The sequence below is a fragment of the Falco peregrinus genome, chromosome 7 (genome assembly GCF_023634155.1).
Source record: "Falco peregrinus isolate bFalPer1 chromosome 7, bFalPer1.pri, whole genome shotgun sequence".
Classification (NCBI taxonomy): Eukaryota; Metazoa; Chordata; class Aves; order Falconiformes; family Falconidae; genus Falco; species Falco peregrinus.
In genome coordinates, this window is record NC_073727.1 from 87201948 (window position 1) to 87221997 (window position 20050).

Below are 20050 nucleotides of genomic sequence, written 5' to 3' on the forward strand. Positions count from 1 at the left end.
GCAGCTTTATACTCTTGTACACCCTGTGACTGTCTTTTTTATGAATGCCCTTTTTCATAACGATGCACCAGATTCCACAGAATCATAGAATCATTTAGGTTGGAAAAGAACTTTAAGTTCATCAAGTCCAACTGTTAACCTAGCACTGCCAAGTCCACCACTGAAACCGCTACGCACCACATCTGCACGTCTTTTAAATACCTCCAGGGATGGTGACTCAACCACGTCCCTGGGCAGCCTGTTCCAATGCTTGACCACCCTTTCAGGGAAGAAATTTTTCCTGACATCCAATCTAAACCTCCCCTGGTGAAACTTGAGGCCATTTCCTCTCATCCTACCGCTTGTTACCTGGGAGAAGAGACCGACCCCACCTGCCTACAGCCTCCTTTCAGGCAGCTGTAGAGAGCGATAAGGTCTCCCCTCAGCCTCCTTCCCTCCAGGCTAAACAGCCCCAGTTCCCTCAGCTGCTGCTCATCAGACTTGTGCTCCAGCCCCTTCCCCAGCTCCGCTGCCCTGCTCTGGGCACGCTCCAGCACCTCAGTGTCTGTCTGGTAGTGAGGGGCCCAAACCTGCACCCAGGGTTCGAGGGGCGGCCTCACCAGTGCCCAGTACAGGGGGACAGTCACTGCCCTGGTCCTGCCGGCCACACTGTGTCTGACACAAGCCAGGATGCTGTCGGCCCCCTCGGCCACCTGGGCACACTGCTGGCTCATGTTCAGCCGGCTGTTGACCAGCACCCCCAGGTCCTTTCCCCCAGGCAGTTCCCAGCCACCCTTCCCCAGGCCTGTGGCGCTGCCTGGGGCTGGTGTGACCCAAGGGCAGCACCTGGCACTTCGCTTCATTGAATTTCATACAGCTGGCCTTGGCTCTTCGATCCAGCCTGTCCAGAGCCCCCTGCAGAGCCCCCCTGCCCTCCAGCAGATCAACACTCCCCCCCAACCAGGTGTCGTCTGCAAACTTACTGAGGGTGCACTCAATCCGCTTGTACAGGTCACCAATAAAGACATTAAACAGGACTGGCCCCAGTGCTGAGCCCTGGGGAACACCACTTGTGACTGGCCACCAACTGGAGTTAACTCCATTCACCACCTTCAGACTTGGCCATCCAGCCAGATTTTTTACCCAGCACAGAGTGCACCATCCAAGCCATGAGCAGCCAGTTTCCCCAGGAGAATGCTGTGGGAAACGGTGTCAAAGGCTTTACTAAAGTCCATGTAGACAACATGCACAGCCTTTCCCTCATCCACGAAGCAAGCTACCTTGTCATAGAAGGAGATCAGGTTCGTCAAGCAAGACCTGCTTTTCATAAACCCCTGCTGGCTGGGCCTGATCCCCTGGTTGTCCTGTACACGCCGCGTGATGGCACTCCAAGTTGACCTGCTCTAGAACCTTCCCTAGCACTGAGGTCAGGCTGACAGGTTCCCTGGATCCTCCTTCTGGCTCTTCTTGTAGATGGGTGTCACGTTTGTTAACTTCCAGTCAGCTGGGACCTCCCCAGTTAACCAGGGCTGCTGGTCCATGACGGAAGGTGGCTCAGTGAGCAGTTCTGCCAGCTCCCTCAGTACTCTTGGATGGAATCTATCCAGCCCCATAGACTTGTGTGTGTCTAAGTGGTGTAGCAGGTCACTGACCATTTTCCCTTGGAGTATGAGGGCTTTGTTCTGATCTTCATCCCTGTTTTCCAGCTCAGGGGGCGGTACCCAGAGAACAACTGGTCTTACCATTAAAGACCGAGGCAAAGAAGGCACTAAGTACCTTGGCCTTTTCCTCATCCTTTGGCACTGTTTCCTCCCACATCCAATAAAAGATGGAGATTCTCTTTAGACCTCCTTTTGTGAGTAATGTATTCATAGAAACATTTTTAATTGTCTTTTATGGCAGTAGCCAGATTAAGCTCTAGTTGGGCTTTGGCCCTTTTAATTCTCTCCCTGCATAACCTCATGACATCCTTGTAAGTCCTCCTGAGTTGTCTGCCCCTTCTTCCACAAGTCATACATTTTCCTTTTTTTCCTGAGTTCCAACCAAAGTTCTCTGTTCAGCCAGGCTGGTTTTCCTCCCTGCTGGCTTTTCTTTTGGCACATGGGCATGACCTGCTCCTGCACCTTTGAGATTTCCTTCTGCAAGAACGCCCAGCCTTCCTGGACTCCTTTGCCTTTCAGGGCTGCCTCCCAAGGGACTCTTCTGTCCACCAGGCTCCTAAACAGGCCAAAGTCTGCCCTCTGCAAGCCCAAGGTAGCAGTTCCGCTGACCCCCCCTCCTTAGTTCTCCAAGAATCAAAACCTCTATAATTCTGTGATCGCTATGCCCAAGATGGCCTCCAACCATCACATCACCCACAAGTCCTTCTCTGTTCACAAACAGCAGGTCCAGCGGGGTGCTTCCCTAGTTGGCTCCCTCACGACATATCACTACATACTGAAGGACAGCTTGCTAAATAGAAACTTCAACATTTATTTTGAAGAATCTTAAAGGGTTTTTGATTCCTGAAATTCAGCAGGGATCAGGCCCACAAGGTCACTTGTATGCCTTTCATTCATTTCCCTGTGATGTGTGTGTGTGCTGGGGAGAGAAGAGGACTTAAAAAATGTATTTTGCCTACACACCGTTGATAATGTTCAACAATAACGATAACGCCACAGGATTACGTAAAGCAAATGAACCCAAATTAATTTTCAAGTGAAGCCTACAGCTATCAGGCTGAAGCCTCCCTTGCTGCTAGTCCAGCCCTTAAGAGTGCTGCCCCTGGTGCTCTGCTCTGGAGAATGACAGACATGCACGCTCCATCATCAGCTCGGTGTAGAGGGATGGGCATGTGCAGCCAAGGCTGGACCAGCTTCTCCTGACAACCTGGACGAGGAGCTGCTCTTTCACCCTGCAGAACCTCTGACTCACCCTGCAGCACTGTGGATTATGCTTGGTGCAGAAAGCAGTTGCTCACTATTTTATTTATCTTTGATGTTTTGTTTGTTTTGCATCACTGGAGCACTACTCTGAACAATGTTTTGATTTTAATTTCTTTTTCCCCCCCAGGGCTTCAGCAGCACAGCATCTGAAGGCTTCACAAGCCTTGATGATTTAAGCCTCCTAACCAGCTTGTGGGGTCAGTGTCACCTCCCTGTTGCAGACGGGAAGCAGACAGGCACAGGCAGTAAGCAAGTAACCCCAAGTCATGTGGCTTTCTGCCATTTGTGAGGTGACAGTAACTCAGCTTCTTCCAACAGATCCCTGCATCCTTCACACTGCTTTTGCTACAGCTTGTGCAGAGAATGAAGTACAACAAAGCCCACACTTAAGGACACTTTCAACACGCAACCTGTTATGACAAGAACAAGAAGTACCCCTTCCCCAGACCCACCAAGTACAACCTACAAACAAGCATGTTTTAGATGTGCACATAGACATTTAAATCAAAGACTCCAAATAACCTTTCATTTTCATGGAAGCTGGGTACACGGAGATCTCAGTAAGGAAATCAGCTTCAGCTCCTTTTGTTCTATCTGTGTTAATGAATTGATTATCACTCAAACCCTTCGATATTCAAAGGCTGGGTTTAATGCTGGACTCCTAAATCTATGCTGCATAATGCAATTAAACTGTCCAGTACTGCACGCTGCACACCCAGGCTTCTTCTAACAGCTGAACTGGGAATATTGCATTATTTTTGATATCTCAGAAAGCTTTTAGGACTTTTAAACAGATAAGGAGGTGCTAACTCATTTTGAAGTGTTGCATTTCTCCTGCCGAATGACACACTGTAGACATGCTTTCCTCCATGACCCTTGTCTCAAGCTTTTTTTTTTTGTTGTGTACCAGCTTGCTTTCTCAATGGGCAAGGGTTGTCACGAGAAAAGGAGCAGGGCCTTGAGACCACAGGGGCACTGTCATAAAGGAGGGGAGTTTTTTCAGATAAGGTACTTATACTAAAGCTAAGATGTCTACGTTTGGCACGGCTCTCCAGGTGATCTTGTTTAGGGATGGAGAGGAACAGGCACTTCTGCTGCAGTATGAGACAAATAAGACTTGATAGGTATCTACTTCATTGACTATGAAGGAAACCAGGACAACTAGCTCCATCAGAGGTGTCTATATTGTAGACATCTGTGTTTAGCCACCCAAGCCACACCTGAGTTGTCCATACCATGACTGAAAGAGAGGAATTTCCCAACCTGCCATTTAACCTTGCTCCAGTCACCTCACTCCCTTAGATTAAAACGTGGTAGCACCTCACTGACACTTTAGCACACAGGAGACCTGTCCCCAGACGTGCTCTGGCCGCGGAGTGAGGCATGTTTTGCTCTCTTCTCTGCAGCAGACTACTGTCAGACACAGGTCAAGGAGGGTTGGGCCAAACCAACAGTTGCCACCTGAACCTGGGGCATGGGAACAGGCCTTTTGTGTTAAATAGTCCTTGAATCACGGGAGGGGTTCCGTCCACAGTACATCAGGAGTGTCAGAGGGAAGAAGACAGCAGAACCAAGGAGGAACATACCTTAGCCATCTCACTGACCTACACTAAGGGGTGCCCACTTGTCTGGATATTCACATTCCTGGCTTTTCACTTCCCTTGCTGTTTCTGCCATTTTCTCAGTGAATGAAAGAGCTGAAGAAAAGGCTTAAAGAGCTGAAACATCCTGAAAAGGCTAAGCTGCCTTCTAGCACACCAAAGAGACAGAAAACCTCTACGTAGAGATGAAGCTGACCCTGCCATATCACACTACTGTTCGGACCAGACAACCTCTGAAGCTATCTTCATACTTATCTCTTTTGAGCACTCCACAAATCCCTGACCAACCTATTTTTATGGTAGTTAGGGATGGAAATGGGCCTCAGATGAGGAAATACCTTTGTGGATGCACTGTAAGTACCAGGGGTAAGTTATTTGTGGATGCACTGTAAGTACCAGGGGTAAGTTAAACTGCAAGAAGGAAGCTGGGATACAGGCTTCCCTCCTCTTCCAACTCACCCAACAATCTGCTCTTGAGGTATCAAAACAAGCAGATATCTAGGCCTCATTCCACTGGAATTTTGTGTGTGTATATAACACAAATATGTGTGTATAATATATTATACACACAGACACTCTAAATATTTTTGTATATTAAATTTTCACACATATACTAAAATATTTTTGTATATTAAATTTTCATACTAGTGGCTCTGCTTACTTACATACAAACTGACTGAACCCACTAAACCCTGGACAGGAACTGCTGTCAGCACACTGCTAGCTGTGACACGAGGGCGAGCAGACCCAAGATGAGAGCAGGCAACTCACCAACTTGCGGATTTCACATTCTAGGTTCTGAATACAGTCCAGTTTCCTCTTGCGGCAGCGCTGAGCTGCAATTCGGTTCTTGCTGCGCCGGCGGACATCGTGGATGAACTCGAGCTGCTCTGAGGTTAGCTTGTGCATCTTTATCATCATCTGGAAATCATTCCTTGGAAGATCTGTGATTTGATCAACAGGAAAAGGAAGTTTCACCTAAACCAAACAAATACAAGACAAGAGCAAAGAGTCATAATTTGATTGCTGAATGCAAACCAGACAACAACCAGTAGAAGGACAATTACCTATGCTGCCGCCCCCTAAATAAACGACACACCAAGTTTTACACTGAAAAAGTTTTTAACACTCCCTTGTGGCACATTGTGGAGGTCCAGCTGGTAAGGGTCAGACTATAATTGTACTGAAATAGCAATCTGGACGAATCCCAGGTAAAAATTTCATCTTTCTAAAAAGCTCTAGTAACAGATTTCCTTGCATTAAAAGAAGGCTCCATCCACTAAAAGTCATGGCCTTTTGGAAACAGTGAAGTACCTCGCTGCTATTAACTTCAAACTAGTTTCAAGGAACAGGCTATTATTGCAGCAGGAAACCTGTCTCTGCATGGCTTGCAGGACTAAAGTTTGATTAGGTGTGAGGTTAAAAATGCAACCTGACACCTCAAGTGGATGAAAAATACCGTATCGCAATTAGGAAAGGTCTCCTACCCAGCTTTTCAACTGAGCAGTATACCATATAAGAAGAAAGGGTCAGAGGAGTGCGATGCTAAAATATATGCATTTTGAAACAAACCAATATTTGCCGACAATCTAATATTTCTGTAGATTGAAGAGCACTCTGGTTGCATTTCTTGAAATAAACCCCAAACACTCTAAAGCCTCAGTTACTTGCAATAAAACATTTTTCCTCTGGGCCATGAACTGCCATCCTGTTTTGACTGTAGACCATGCGACAGTATCTCCAGGTTCTGACTTCAGGAATTCCAACCACCTTTTCAACTCCTACTGATTATTCATTAAAGCAAAGTAAAACACAAAGCTTCTGCCAGCTTGGAGCAATGAACACATACTATCTGAAAACAAGGAGAATGGCAGGTGTACTCAAAGACTTCTGTTAGCTTTTTTTCCCCAAACCGATCGGCTTGCTCAAATCAAAGTGAGCACCTCTCCCTTACAAACCTTGCCTCACTTGTAGCTTGAGACTAATAAGATGACTATCAAAAAAAATAACGTTCCTCGGTGGACTGTGTGTTTGGTGGTCATACAAGAATCAGTTGACAAAGCTGAAGGAGATGACAACCGAGTAACTCCATTGCCCTCTTTTCTTTTTTTGAGTCATACCCACACTGCCCAAACGATGGCAGTAAATATCTACATTTCTGTCCCCGTTCGGTACAATCCAGCCTTTCCAACAAGGAGACTATTCTGCGTGCAGGCTACCGAAGAAGATACGACTTAAATTGCTCCAGCAAAGCAAAAGAGATGGGTGGAAAAGGTTATATATATATATATATATTTGAGATATATATATGTATGTGTATATATATATATATATATATATATACACACTTTGATATAGAAAACATGGTCATCATCTTCAAACGGTGCACTTTAATTATTTGGAGATAAAGAAAATAACAGCATAGATTAGAAATAAATGACTTTCATCGGAGAGCTGAGTTTGATTATGCAGAACACTTTGCTGAGGACACACGTACACACAGCAGTGGCCTCTGGCACTGGCAGTCATGGACCCTCACCAGGCAACAGGACCTGCCGATAACCAGCTCCGCACCTTGTTTATAAGCTTGCGTTTTCTTGTGTTCTGTCACTGCTCTGTGCGTGTGTCCAAGCCTGGGCCAGAAATTCAGTGCAAACACCTCCACACCCTTTCAGACAGTTTCATGCCCTGAACATTGCCCCTCTGCCCCACGTGTCCAGGCATCGCTTCGTAACATGCTACTTAACAGGTCAATTTAAACCAGCAAGAAACACCAAACACTGCCCCAGTCCCCCGCTTGTACACACAAAGGCTGACCTTAGGCAAGGTGATGTGGACTACCTTGTTTACAGACTGCTAACCAGTGACATGAAACCTGTTTGAGTTCCCTTCCTTAGCCTTTGGACGGTCAACATAAACTTGGTGTCACCTGCTTTTCTCTCAAGCTTCAGTCAGAGTCTGAAAATGAAAACATCTGTGCTTTCCCCAGAAAGACACCACTGTTCTTCACTGCAAAAAATGTTCTTTCACGTTCCCAGTTTTTCCTTATTTTCTTAAGTCCAAAGTGAAAAGTGATGTTAACTTTATTTCTCCCTCCCTCTTCCTTTCAAAACATACTTACTTGCAAGGAGATGTGCTTGCAGCTGGAATGGGAATGAAAGGGAAGCAGCTTAAATCTGTCAGGTAGAAGTCGTTGAAGGGAAATAGGAAAATAAATAGAAACAGATTCACAGGGGAAAAAAACCCCAAACAACAGATTGAAAATAAAATCATCTACACAGCAGGCCAGAGACTGCTATCAGTAAATCCAGCATAATCCCACTCTGTCATAGGCAGCACAGCACAGGATTAAAAATGTGAAAGGGAGAGTGGAAGTGAGTCAGACTCGTTTCCTTCACCATTCACAGCATTTTTATTGCCCGTCTCCCTCTACGAAATTAGCTGTCAACTGAAAAAATAAAAAAACCACCAAGCTTTTGGCATGGACACAGTGAATAACTGCACTGGGGTACTGCTGCAGTGAGAGGCTAATGGTGTTTTACACCAGCACAGGGCAAGACTCTCAGCTGGTATTTACCATAACAGAGTGGTAAGTCAATTTGCAAGAGCTGAGGACTGTGCCATGGGTGGGATTCGTCTGACCCACTTAAAGCTGTCTGAAACGATGGGTTGGGACTAGCTGCTGTCTAGGTCCCTGCTGTTGGCATCAAGGCCAGAGAGGCCTTTGGACTGCAATGCATCCTGCATGGCTTCTCCCTCCTCCCGGCTGCAGAAAGAGCTGAGATAAGACTTAGGGAAGATGCTGCATCTTACAGTATCTAAGGTAGGTGAGAGAAACCTTACAAGAGATGTCTGAAAAAGATCTAAGATGTGTAAGATAAATCCAGCAAGTATGTTTTCTTGTAAACTTCTCTTGTTGATAACTATGAATTTTGTACAGGAAATGACTCTGTACTCTTTGGTTTGTACTATTTCAAATTAGAAATGCAAGCAGGATCTCTACTCCTTCCAGGAGTTACTCCAGCCAGAGCTAATCTCAGAGAGCTCTAAAATCTTCCCTGTCAGCACAATCACTCTTTCCCTGCATTTTTACAGCAACAGCAGAAGCTCTGTTTCTGCAACACAACAGATAAACCGGCACTTCCCAGTACTGCTGCAGCCTCTACCGCCACCGGCTCTAGCTGATAAACCCCTGCGAGATCAGCCAGCCCACCCTGGTGAAAAAGAAAACTTACGACTTTGTGGCATTTACCCCCTCGTATTAGCATTAGGATGCCAGTGCAAATGTCATTGCTTTGAGCAGCTAAGTAACAGCAATGATCTAGACAGACAGGGAGAGCCCTTGACTAAGCACACGAAAGGCCCATATATAATCAATTAATTCCTTCAAGCTTCACTAGTTAGTGCCAGCTTGGATCATACGCCAGTTACTGCTGTGCTGCTCACTTACTGTACTAGTTACTGCTACTGCTGCTCTCCTCACTCTCTTTTTCTTCGGAATAAAGGACTAAGGCCCTGTATTTACTCACCTTAAAATATAAATGCCAAGTGTTGGGAATTTCCTTATCTTATAAGTAACATTAGCTTTTTCACTCCTTTATATGTAAAATTTCAACAGCATCTTCCTTGAGCTGCCAAGTCCTAGTGGAGACAATGAACTTCCCAAGCCTGGCTTAACATCACAGTAACTAAAAGTGTTCATCTATTATACATAAGAAAAAGTCATCATTATGTATTGGGCATGGGAGGGTGGAACTCAAGGTACCAGCCTGACCTTTATAAATGGTTTAAAATCTTGGTCAGGTGCTCCAGAGTTGAAAGAAATAAAACTGTTGCCTTAATGCCCGTAAAATGAAAGCCAGTTATTGAAAGCTTCGGACACTTAAAATTGCTCAGCCCTTGGAAAGCTCTCAGGATCCGCCCAAGCAATTTAGCACAGGGGCTGAAACATATCAATGTTTGTTTAATGTAGAAATGGGCAATTTCCTCCAGATAGAAGAGCCCAACACATTAATGCTGCTACTCCTAGTATCTTCCTCAGCATGCAAGTCTGTCTTCTACAAACACTCAGGAAAAAATTCATCCCAGGACAGGAATTGAGGTGTGTCCACTTGTGTTAGGGACTCGATTGCCCACACGCTAGTTCAGGCACCACTTGTGGCCCCACAGAATAGGGACCTACCTGATTTCACTCGGACAGATGCTAACTATGAAGCACAAAGCCAAGGGGCCACACTTAGTGTAAGGGGGAGGACAGGCAGGATGCACTCTAGTGGCACAGGTGAAGACTTCAAAACACCTCTTCTTTTCATACCATGTCAATCATACCATGATGGCAGAGGACTGCAAGAGGAGAACAGTGAGCCAAACAGCAAAGATCTACCATTTGTGTCAACAAACCAGGTCTGAAATGGCCTTGATCAGCAGGTCCCACTGCAAACGGCCTGTCTGATATGCCACAACACAACTGATGGCCACGTAGTTGCTCAGGGTCAACTCCAGCCTCCCCTCCTGAGGGCCATGAGAGGTGTTTGGGTCAGCAAATGCTGTCTGAGAGGGCACCGCTATGCACTTAGTGGAGGCAGCCTGGGCAACCTTTTGATTTGCCACCTGCCTCAAATAACTGGCAGAAGGGGCTAGTCCCATGGCTGAGGGCTGTACTCCAACAATCAGGAGACTGTTGGATGGCCAGGGTTCTCATCCTTTAGCCCATGAATTGGACCTGTGTTCAGATCACACACTGCCAGTGCTTAAAATGCTGAGCTGACCTCTTCCTATTCACCACTTGCATTGTCCCCAGCTTCCAGACCTTCAAATGGCACAACAATACAATACTCCTGCCCATAAACAGGCTTTCCAAGACCAGGGATAGCTCAGAAACCCCAACGGAAGCCATAGGTGCATTTGAGAGCGGCAGATCAGGCAGTGAAATGAGGGGGGATAAACTGCAGTATTTCTCTGAAAAATCTGCTTTTGCAGGAAAAAAATGAAGAACTAGAGAGTCAGTCCCTCAAGAGCTCCAGCAAGGTCTTCAGCTCAGGGCGTAATAGAAATGATTGCAGGCTGCAATGAAATAAGACAGCATCTGAAAGGACTTTCCTGAAATTTCAGACTTGTAATGGAAAACTCTCAGTGTTGTAATCCAGTAATTCTCTGCTACCGGCATGGATACCACTCCTACTGGAGAAAGGAAAGAAAACAAAACTGCCATGGAGTTTATCTTGCAAGACCGATGTTTGACGACACTCCATTTAACCAGATGTTGCCAAACACAATTCCCAGTGCTCTGCTGATGCACTGAGGATCCTGATCAGAACATCCACCACAGAAGAATGTGGAGAGTAACTTTCTCATTTTCAAATTAGTAAACCTAGTAAGATCAGGCAAGCTGGGGTGACCAATCACCAAATTCTGGGGCGGAACTATATAAAAAAGCAAGTTAACACCTTGACATGTATTTGTCTTGGTTGTCCTTCTTTCTACATATTACTTTTAACTAAGTTGAAATATTAAGAGCAAAGAAGGCTCAGGTTAGGTAACTCAGCACTGCTCCAGCAGACTTCTGTTAGAACAGCTTTGGTTTACCCCCTTTTACTGGGGCTTTAATACTTTGCTAAGCATCAGCAGATGAACAGAGAAAGGGCGGCTGCCTATTGCTTACCATGGAGGGGTCTGGACTCTCACTGAAGGTTATTTGCCTACAATATCCTCAGTGTTCCAATTGCATTCGCTTTGCCTTTATGAGCATTTCCTTTGAAAAGTAAGTCTCTAAACCAGGTGGGAAATTCTTTTGAAAGACACATTTATGCAATTCTCTAGATAGTAATAGTTCTTGGAAAACTCCACCTCTTACCTCCTCCTACCCTTGTTTATTCTTCTCCTAAGATAACTCACTCATCAAATTAGATCGAGCTGAGATTTTTTTAACTGGTTTAGTAGTATAATATTTTTACAAGTTTTCTAGCCGAAAAAAACCCATAGATACTTGTTGAAGGAGTATCAAGAAAGTAGGCAGTGCTGAAGTTTCTGTTCCTAAGTAGGTTAACAGATTGACAGACTACTTCCTTCTCAACAATTCATTATTTCAGGGCTTATTGTTTTGTTGTTGCTATTTTAAGCAGGATTGTCAGAACCTGCCTGCAAGCACTGAGCATAAGTATTCGCTCTAGTATTATATGCCAATAACTGATTTGAACAACCTGTTGGGGCCTAAGGGAGCTGGGTGAAAAAAGGAACACAAACTGTTATATATTTCTTTAAAGTCCCAGCAGCTCAAGTAACAGCCCTGTTCCTGCAACTCCGTAAGATGGGAACAACCCATTTGCTGCTTCTGTCACAAAACCTTAAGAAAGGGAAATCTCAGAAAATTCTGGGTGGCTCCCTTAACAGGAAGGAAAATGAAAGGCAAATACATCCCAGCGAGCAGTTAAGAGCAGTGTTACAGGGACGGCCACCTCCTGGGACACTTGTGACTGCAGTCTGCACCCCCTGTGGGGCAGGGAGGCCGGCCATGGAGAGGGGTCACTTGTACCCACCCAGCACTCATGCCAAGCCCTAGCACTCCTTTGGCACTGAACAACTTGGGCACGTCCTCCTGAATGGCATCTGTCTGTGGGAAAGCAGAGTGCCTGAAAATAAGCAGAGAGAAGAAACTTTTCACCTACTTCTCACACAATCAATACACTGGCAAATGATGCTTTGTGACATTACTTCTGGAAAAGACAGCACTCTGGGACCCAAATCAAGACCAACAGAGTCTGAATTCCAGGGGAACTGAGCAGCCCCATGAGATAACCAAGGGTCAGAGTCCATCAGGCTTATTCCCATTAGGCCATCCCACCCAAACCAAAGCCCACCTGTAGCTCAAGAGCCTGCGTGGCTGCTCTCCAGAGGGGTGAGTGCCTGCATGTCATGCCCAGCTATCTTATCAGGTGCTTTTTGAAGAGAAGTCCAGCAAACACTGTGTGATTTGATATGGCAGGGGGCAAGGGACCCCATCTGGAAAGTCATCAGGACAGCAAGGGCAAACTGACAATTTCAGGAATGGAGAAAGATTGCCATGCAGCTTGCAGGAAGGTGAAGAACAGAAAGCAGCCCATTTCAGACTGCTGTGAGTCTCTCCTGCTGTTCTAATGGCAGCCAAACTGCTAAAAGTAGGTAGAGCGACTTACACAAGAACTTCCTGCTGCTATTAGAGATTTTCTGCTGCCTGGTTTAACATATTTTTCACTGAGGTTTCTACAGCAGCAGACCTTCAAGGATTGCAGGACATACACCCCAAGTCGCTGTATAAACATGGCATTGTTTAATGAGGCTGCAATGTCCTTTCTCGTATTGGTAACAACCTTTACAAATGCATTTTTCAGAAAAAAATCTAGTGTGATCTGTTTACCCGTAGTTTGTTCAGAATAAGTGCAGTGCAGCCTCACGGAGCATTGATTTCCTCACCACATTTTTAATGCCTAGCAGTCCTAATCAAAATGCCCTGACAAAAAAAAAAAAAAAAAAAAAAAAGCACCTTATCAGCAGTCCCAGGGAGTAAACTTGCTCACCACAGTGCAGAAAATCCTCCTGGGAGGAAACCAGCAGCAAACCCAGGAGTGTAGCAAACCCTCCCTACCTTTGCCCAGAGCCGGAGAGGTCTGCCTGCCAGCGGCACAGCAAGATGGCTTCCCGTAACCCACCCATTGTCTCCTCTTGGGAATGTCCCTCCTCTCATCCACAGCCTCCTGCACACATTCACGTAATTTTATTTTTTTTTCCAGGAAACCACCACCAGTCCCCTATAACCTTCTCATTTGACTCTTCTGGGCTTGTGTCTGCTGCAGCATCTCCACACAATTAGCCAATTATGACAGCTAATTAATCATCTAACCCCAAAAGGCTAACCTCCTGCCCTCTTTGCTGCCTCATGCTGCTCATTAGCCCTTGCTGAGCAAGCAGCACACGTGGGTGGAGACCCGATACTCTTCCCAGTCCCACTCCCTGCTCCCTTCCACCGCTTGTAAATTTAGGCAGGACTTCACCAAGTAACTTTGGTGTGGCCAAGCAGATCAGTTCTGTTGTAGGGCTTCCCAAATGAGGTCCCATGCGGCCTCCCAAGGAGATTCCTCCCCCTTCTGCATTGTCCCCAGCTCAGGACATGGGGACAAACAAAAACTGTCCTCTCAAAACCACTGGTACAGCACGACAGGGATTAGGACACCACAGGCTCCCCGTCCTGCTCTTCAGCCCTTCCTCAGAGCTAAGCAACCAGCCAAGGGAACCAACCACATCTGTCTGAAAAGGTGTCTTCCAGAGCCTGGGATGTAGTTGGAATAAGGATTAGGGGATAAAATGAAGTTCAGTTTTTTTCATCCCTAGCCCACAACTATGCCCACCTGGTTTGGAACTGGGCACTCACAGCGTGTGAACCCCCCAAGCTTGCACTCGCTGCTCCCCATGCTGAAGCACGAGCTCTCAGTGGAGCATTTCAGTGCTACTAGAGGGGCCAGATATGCGATTTCACCTAGATGCTCTCCAGGTCATGTGGTTTCCCAATGAAACTCTATGAAAACATCCAGTCTTTTTTTTTTCCAGTTTCTGGGCTCCACAACACATCCCCATAATTTAAGTCTTCCCTCAAACTGGTGACTTCACACAGGCAGTTTATTCGATCACAATTAGCCAGTTATCACCACAGCATCTCCAGCTGGCCCATCTCTTAGTTTTAGAGCAGGCCCTCTTCCTCGTCCCTCTTGGGGGACTGCTGCATTCAGTTCACAGCTTGCTCTTCAGCGCCAGACCACCCCCTTGCCATTCTCCTAACAGTCCTGGAAATTAAAAGGATAACTTCTCTATGAAACCAATTATGCAACAGCTGCCAGAGCTCACCACCAAACAAAGAGGTCATGGGCAGGAAACACCATCTCGGTTGTCACTTAATGGAGGTGAAACCCGTTACCTGCGTGTGCAAGACACACACACACACGCACACACCCTACACAGAGGGAAGATGACTTGCATACCATTCCCACAGCTGAGGGTGGCCAGCTATGCAACTGTTCAAGTCATTTCAACCTCTTTCTCCTCCCACTCTGTCTGTCTCCTCTACTCAGCTGTTAGCAACTGCAGCAGGGCTCTTTGAGCAGGCTGCCTGACCCCTCGTGTCGCTCCAGGGTGCTCAAACACACCAGCAGCAGTAACAAGGGGAGCTGGAACCCCCTCTGCAAATTAAGGATGAGCAACGGTGCTTTGTGCTGCGCAGGTGGGTGAGGGAGGGAAGAGGGCAGGACACTGCTAGCAGACTCCTAAGCACATCAATTAGCAGTTTGCTGTTGTCCCATACCCAGACTCTGATAAGCACCAAACACCTCGTAGGTCAAGCAAACCTATTTACGTGAAGTCAACCATGTGCACGCAGCTGACAAGGGAATAAACAGAAGTTACTCTTGGGCTCTATAAACAAAGAAAGTGCTGGGGAAATGCCAAGTCATTTGAGAGAATCAAGGAGCGATTAATTGGGTCACGACAACTGCGATATATGTACTTATCTTAAATCCCTACCTCATGCCCTCTGTCTTGCACAGGACATGATTCACTGTCTGCTTCTGAGAATGACCCAGACTCATCGCTGGAGTTTGTTCCATAGGATGGCTCACATTTAATCTGGGCTCGGACTGGGTTGTACAATCCATCCCCCACCACACCGGGCTCCTGGTGCTCGGGCGCCAGGAATCGGGGGCCTTGGGAGCAAGGGGAAGAGGAGAGCTCGCAAAGACGCAGACTGCAGGGAGAGCCGCCGCTGCCGTCCTCTGCGTACGAGTAGGAAGAGCACGAGCTGGAAGTCCTGGTTCTGGTTTCCAAAGGAGGAGAACGAGGGCAAACTTTAATTGGCACTGGACAGCTTGTGTTCGGCCGCATCCTTCCCGGCAAGTGATCAGCTGTCAGTCCACTGTGCGAATAGGTCTGAGAGCTGGGGAGAGACTGGCTACCGCCAGCCCACAGACCCTTTGGCACAGTCTCAGTGAGGTCTTTGTCCAAGCTGCTCACACCAGAATATGAATGCACCGAAGTGTTTACTTGGTCACAAGCATTTGAAGAGAATATAACACTCCTCCTGTCCAGCTCCCCTTCTTGCTTACAGAGAGTTTCAAAGCCAGGCCCCCTGAGTGGTGATCCCACTGTGAAGTTGGAAGCATCCTTCTGCATGGCATGGGACTGTCCATAGTTCCCTGTGAAAGGGATGTAATCAGTTTTGTGGTCACCCTGAGTTGTCCCTTTTTCAAAAGGGCATGCTGGACTCCTGCCAAAGTGCTGTTGGGAAGTGCTGGGGAAGCCAACCAAATCTATGCTTTTTGTTCTGTTGAAGAAAGACCGCAAGCAAGAAGGAGAGGACCCACTTTTCGGCCTGTCAACGCAAGTGGGGCTTGGCTGTTTCCTGTCCATTTCAACATCCCCTTCTTTATCCCTGATGTCAGGTTCATCTCCAGACAGGCAAAGTGTGATGCTTTCTTCATCGTTCTCTTCATTCTGAGGCTCGCTTTTTATCTGCCCCATAGCAAGTCCTGATTTGAGGCCATTTCCAGAACTCTCTTCGCTGAATGTGCTTGCAAAACCTGAGGTACTGATGTGTGATGTGTTGTAGACATTCTTGGTACAAGCAAGCTGGTATTTCTTGTATCTGGGGTACCGTGTTACTGCATCTTTGTCCAAATTGTCCTTGCTGTCTCTCAGCATGTCAGAGTCAGGCAGCATCCCTTCGCCTTTGTCTGCTCCAGCAACAGTGGTTTCAAAATTGAACGGCTCTTGGTGCACCCTCTCTCTTGGGCAAGATATTTTTGACGTCTCCGATTCCATTGTCTCCTCCTCATCTCCATCTGAGTTCTCCTCATCGTGCATGCGCTGACAGGTGGTATCTTTTTTGCACAGGAACAGGCCATCTTCATTGTTCAGCAGTTGTGTCTGAAGGAAGCTGAAGCAGGAGTCCTCCAGGTTGTGCATGCGCAGGAATTCAGCGCAGTGGATGACCTCCTGGATGTTTTCTCTGCTGAGTAACAGCTTAGCAGTGTAGGCAAACTGTAACAATGGACCAAATCCCCTGACAGTGACCTGGAAAAAAAAGAGAGGGAAATTGCCAGTGTTACCATCAGCTCATGATATCATCCCAAATCCTTCATCGCGCAGTCAGACAACCTAACAGATAGAGCACCCAGAGAGAAATACTGCTCAGTACCAGTTATTTTTCTACCATGCCAGCAATGATGCTACATCCAGTAACTAGCACTGCTCCCTTTATGTTGCTTCTGTACATCACTGTACAGGTTGCGCTGAGCACTATTTTTCCCAGGTATCTTGAAGACCTATTAACTAAGCCTCTGCTCTAATAAAAGACTGAAAAAATCAGACTGGTGTGGACACTGCTGATTCTTGAAATGGATCTTATTTAACTGTGGTGCAGCACACTTCCATGAAAGTACCAGTACAATTTTGATTCTTCTGCCCTGATGGAAGGTCTGGTGAACAGCGGTTTCAACCTTAAGATACCACTTAAATCCCAAAAGTGTTTTGGGAAGGAAACATTTAATATTACAGCAAAATTCAACAGAAAATACCCTTCTGCCTCTTTGAAAAGCAAACCGGTTTCTTTTTTCTTCTCGAACTTTTGCAAGCCATTGCTGAATAAATAAGAGGTAAGTACTGACTGCACAGCTCTTTCCTCCCTCCCATGGAGATTATTCTCCTCATGCTGCTCCTGATTTTAGCGAGTCTAAGGCAGCTAACAGGAAAGAAATCCATATTCATAGTTCAATTGATAAAAATCACTCCGAGTCTCACCTCAGTACTTAATTTTCCACCATTTTATTTGTAGAAAGAGTAACAACTGTTTCCAGGAGACTGATCTCCAACCAACTGTTCCAGGTCTGAGTTATGCACCACTATTCATCCTTTTTTCTCATTGTACCAACTACATTTTACATCACATATCCTATATAAAAAAATGCACACTTCTCCCCCACCCTGATTTTTTTAAAGTGGTATCTTCACACATTACTATCAAATAACTTGCTAAGACACATAGTAAACTATAAATACCGTTTATTTTTTCACCGAAAATGCACCGGCACTAACTTGCATTGCATTTTTTCCCCCAATGGGCAGGAAAAAGAGGTCTACCCTTCATGAAGCAATGAGAGGTGGCTTTAAAACCAGGGCTCACCATCAAGGATAAAGGCTTCTCCATAAGAAGAAGATTCAGTGGCCACTAAGCTGGGATTTGGGAGACCATAACTCAATTTCCCATTGCACCAACCACCTTCTACATGACCCTGGCAAGTCACTTCAGTCTCAATTCACCAAGACACCTTCTTGCCTTGCTTGCAAGTAGTATTCCCAAATCTGAGTTCCCTGTGCTCTGCATACCAAGGAAAAGCATCTCGATAGGATTGAGAGCAGCCAAACACCTGCATGCCTATGTGAGGTCGGGATGCACAGTCTGCAACCTCCTTCTGGCTGTAGGCATCTTCGGTAGGTGTTCCCAGTTCAATTTCTTCTTTTCAAACAAAGAAGAGAGAAAGCACTACTGTCCCCCTTTTGTAAAATGGCCTAAAGATCAGAAGAGGGACCTAGAAAGTAGGAAACCAGGCCCCTTCCTCAGGCTGTGGGGATTAATTTCCCAGCTCCTCGGAAGGATATCCTATCCAGTAGGTATGGGAGACCCTGAAGGTGAGCTGTTCTTCCCTGTCCTTCCAATTCAATTAATGCCACTGAGCAAGAAGCTGTTCAGGAGTTTGGTGAGACATCAGACCATGGATTTGTGATGGTCTTATTTGTGATTAGCATAAATGAGTGAATAATTTGGTTCATCCCAATAAAAAGCCTACAAATGGCCTCACTGTCTTTGATGATGTGGTAGAGCTCACAGATTTTTATAGAAAATCCTGACTTCCAGAAAAAAGCCTTTGTTATTCATAGATCTATACTTGTGATGCTGGATTATGAAGACAGCACAAGTGGTGCAGACTTTGATGGAGAGAAAAATATTTTAAAACACCTCTAAAATTGCTCCCAATAGCTTTTCCATACATAATATAACTGCTGTATCTGCTATTTTAAGAAACGGTGCATTTTCACGCACATACTTACACACTTGCACATTCCTGTTTTACAATATGCCTCTGGCACAGAATTGCCTAGATTCACAGCTGGCTATTAAACTGACTCTGCTTTATCAGTGTTACACTTTCTGCCTATTTGTTAGATTATCAGCTCAGTAAAAGCATATCTACATTTTATCTATGCAGCATGATTAACAAAATTGCTTGGGAACTTAATAAGCTACTCACAGGCCAATGTTTCTCTTTGATAAGATCATCAGTGTGGGGGCTTACATATTCCTACACATCTTGTAAGCTCCACAGCAGCATAGGTCTGTAGGAGCAGCCATAAATACCGTCTGGGGTTTTGGGGTCCCTTCTGACAAGCAGGAGCCCTGGAGCACAAACCCAGCTCTCCCGGCAGTTGTGGCACTTGGCCACTAGGTGGGATGGCTGGAAAGCAAATTCAAATAATTCCCTGCGCTGGGCCAGGGCTTCACCTGCCTGCTGCTGCCCCAGCGCAGGCACCCCGCAGAGCCTCCGACTGACTCACGCCGTCCCGCAGCAAAGGCTGTCTCCCACGCTGACTCAGGTTTTTGCTCCCAGTAAGCCACCACGCCAACAAACAGCAGCAAACAACAGCTGTTACAGCTGCTCTGCACTGGAAGTATCAGAAGCAGAGCCTAAGATTGCACTGTGGGCTCCCCAGGATGCCCAGCAGATGCCTCAAGTGAAGGATGATGAAAATGCTGGCCAAACGTGTGCCCTGACTTCCTTACAAGATTTTACCCAGCAACACGACTTTCCTTGCTCTCAGATCCAAAGGGGGAAATTTTCTTTTCAAGTACCCGGTGCTTGTCCTTGCTCTGAGAGAGGAACCTTTCAAGGGCCCAGCGCTTGAAACTGCATAAACAATAACTTTGGTAACAAATGGATACAAAGCTTGCTGCCAAGTGTGAAAGCCAGTGCAATCTCTGTCGCCTGAAGCTGTCCAAATATTGATTTGGCTCCCGTGGTGGGTCCCCTGTCTCAGCCTCATCAGCTTTGGGGACCACTCGCATCTGATGTATTCTGGCAGGAAGGCTGGTATCGAGGAGCTGGAGCGTGGCTATGAGCATTGCACGCTAGGAAAGAAAAGGCTTCAAAGCTGCACGTATTACCATCACACATGCATTTCTGTAGGAAGAGGTAAGAACAGTCTTTTAAAATTATTTGACCTGACTGATGCATTCCAGTGAAAACAGTTAGTGAAACCAAGTTGATCCGTGTTTACAGAAGGAAACAGATCATTTCTCTGATATAACAGTCTCCATTTACAAGTGAAAGAGACCTTTGCTGGATGGGTAAAACGCATGCCAGCAACAATCTCAGTTTTTTGGTTTTTTTTGCTCTACTGTAAATAAGATGCCATATGTCCAAGATTTGTTTGCTTTTAAACCTTATTTTCCATGCAAATTAGTGTTTAAGTAGG

The 20050-nt window shown here is 46.1% G+C and overlaps 1 protein-coding gene across 7 annotated transcripts in view; it reads right to left on the bottom strand.

The window, feature by feature from the left end:
• BACH2 (BTB domain and CNC homolog 2) overlaps positions 1–20050 on the bottom strand; it is a 196814-nt gene that overhangs the window by 8980 nt on the left and 167784 nt on the right. For all 7 annotated transcript variants that reach the window (XM_055809680.1, XM_055809683.1, XM_055809681.1 and 4 more), the window contains 2 exons: positions 15050–16594; positions 5276–5482 (listed from right to left, as the gene is read on the bottom strand). In XM_055809680.1, the coding sequence (XP_055665655.1) occupies positions 5276–5482; positions 15050–16594 (1752 nt within the window). The remainder of the gene's footprint in view (positions 1–5275; positions 5483–15049; positions 16595–20050) is intronic.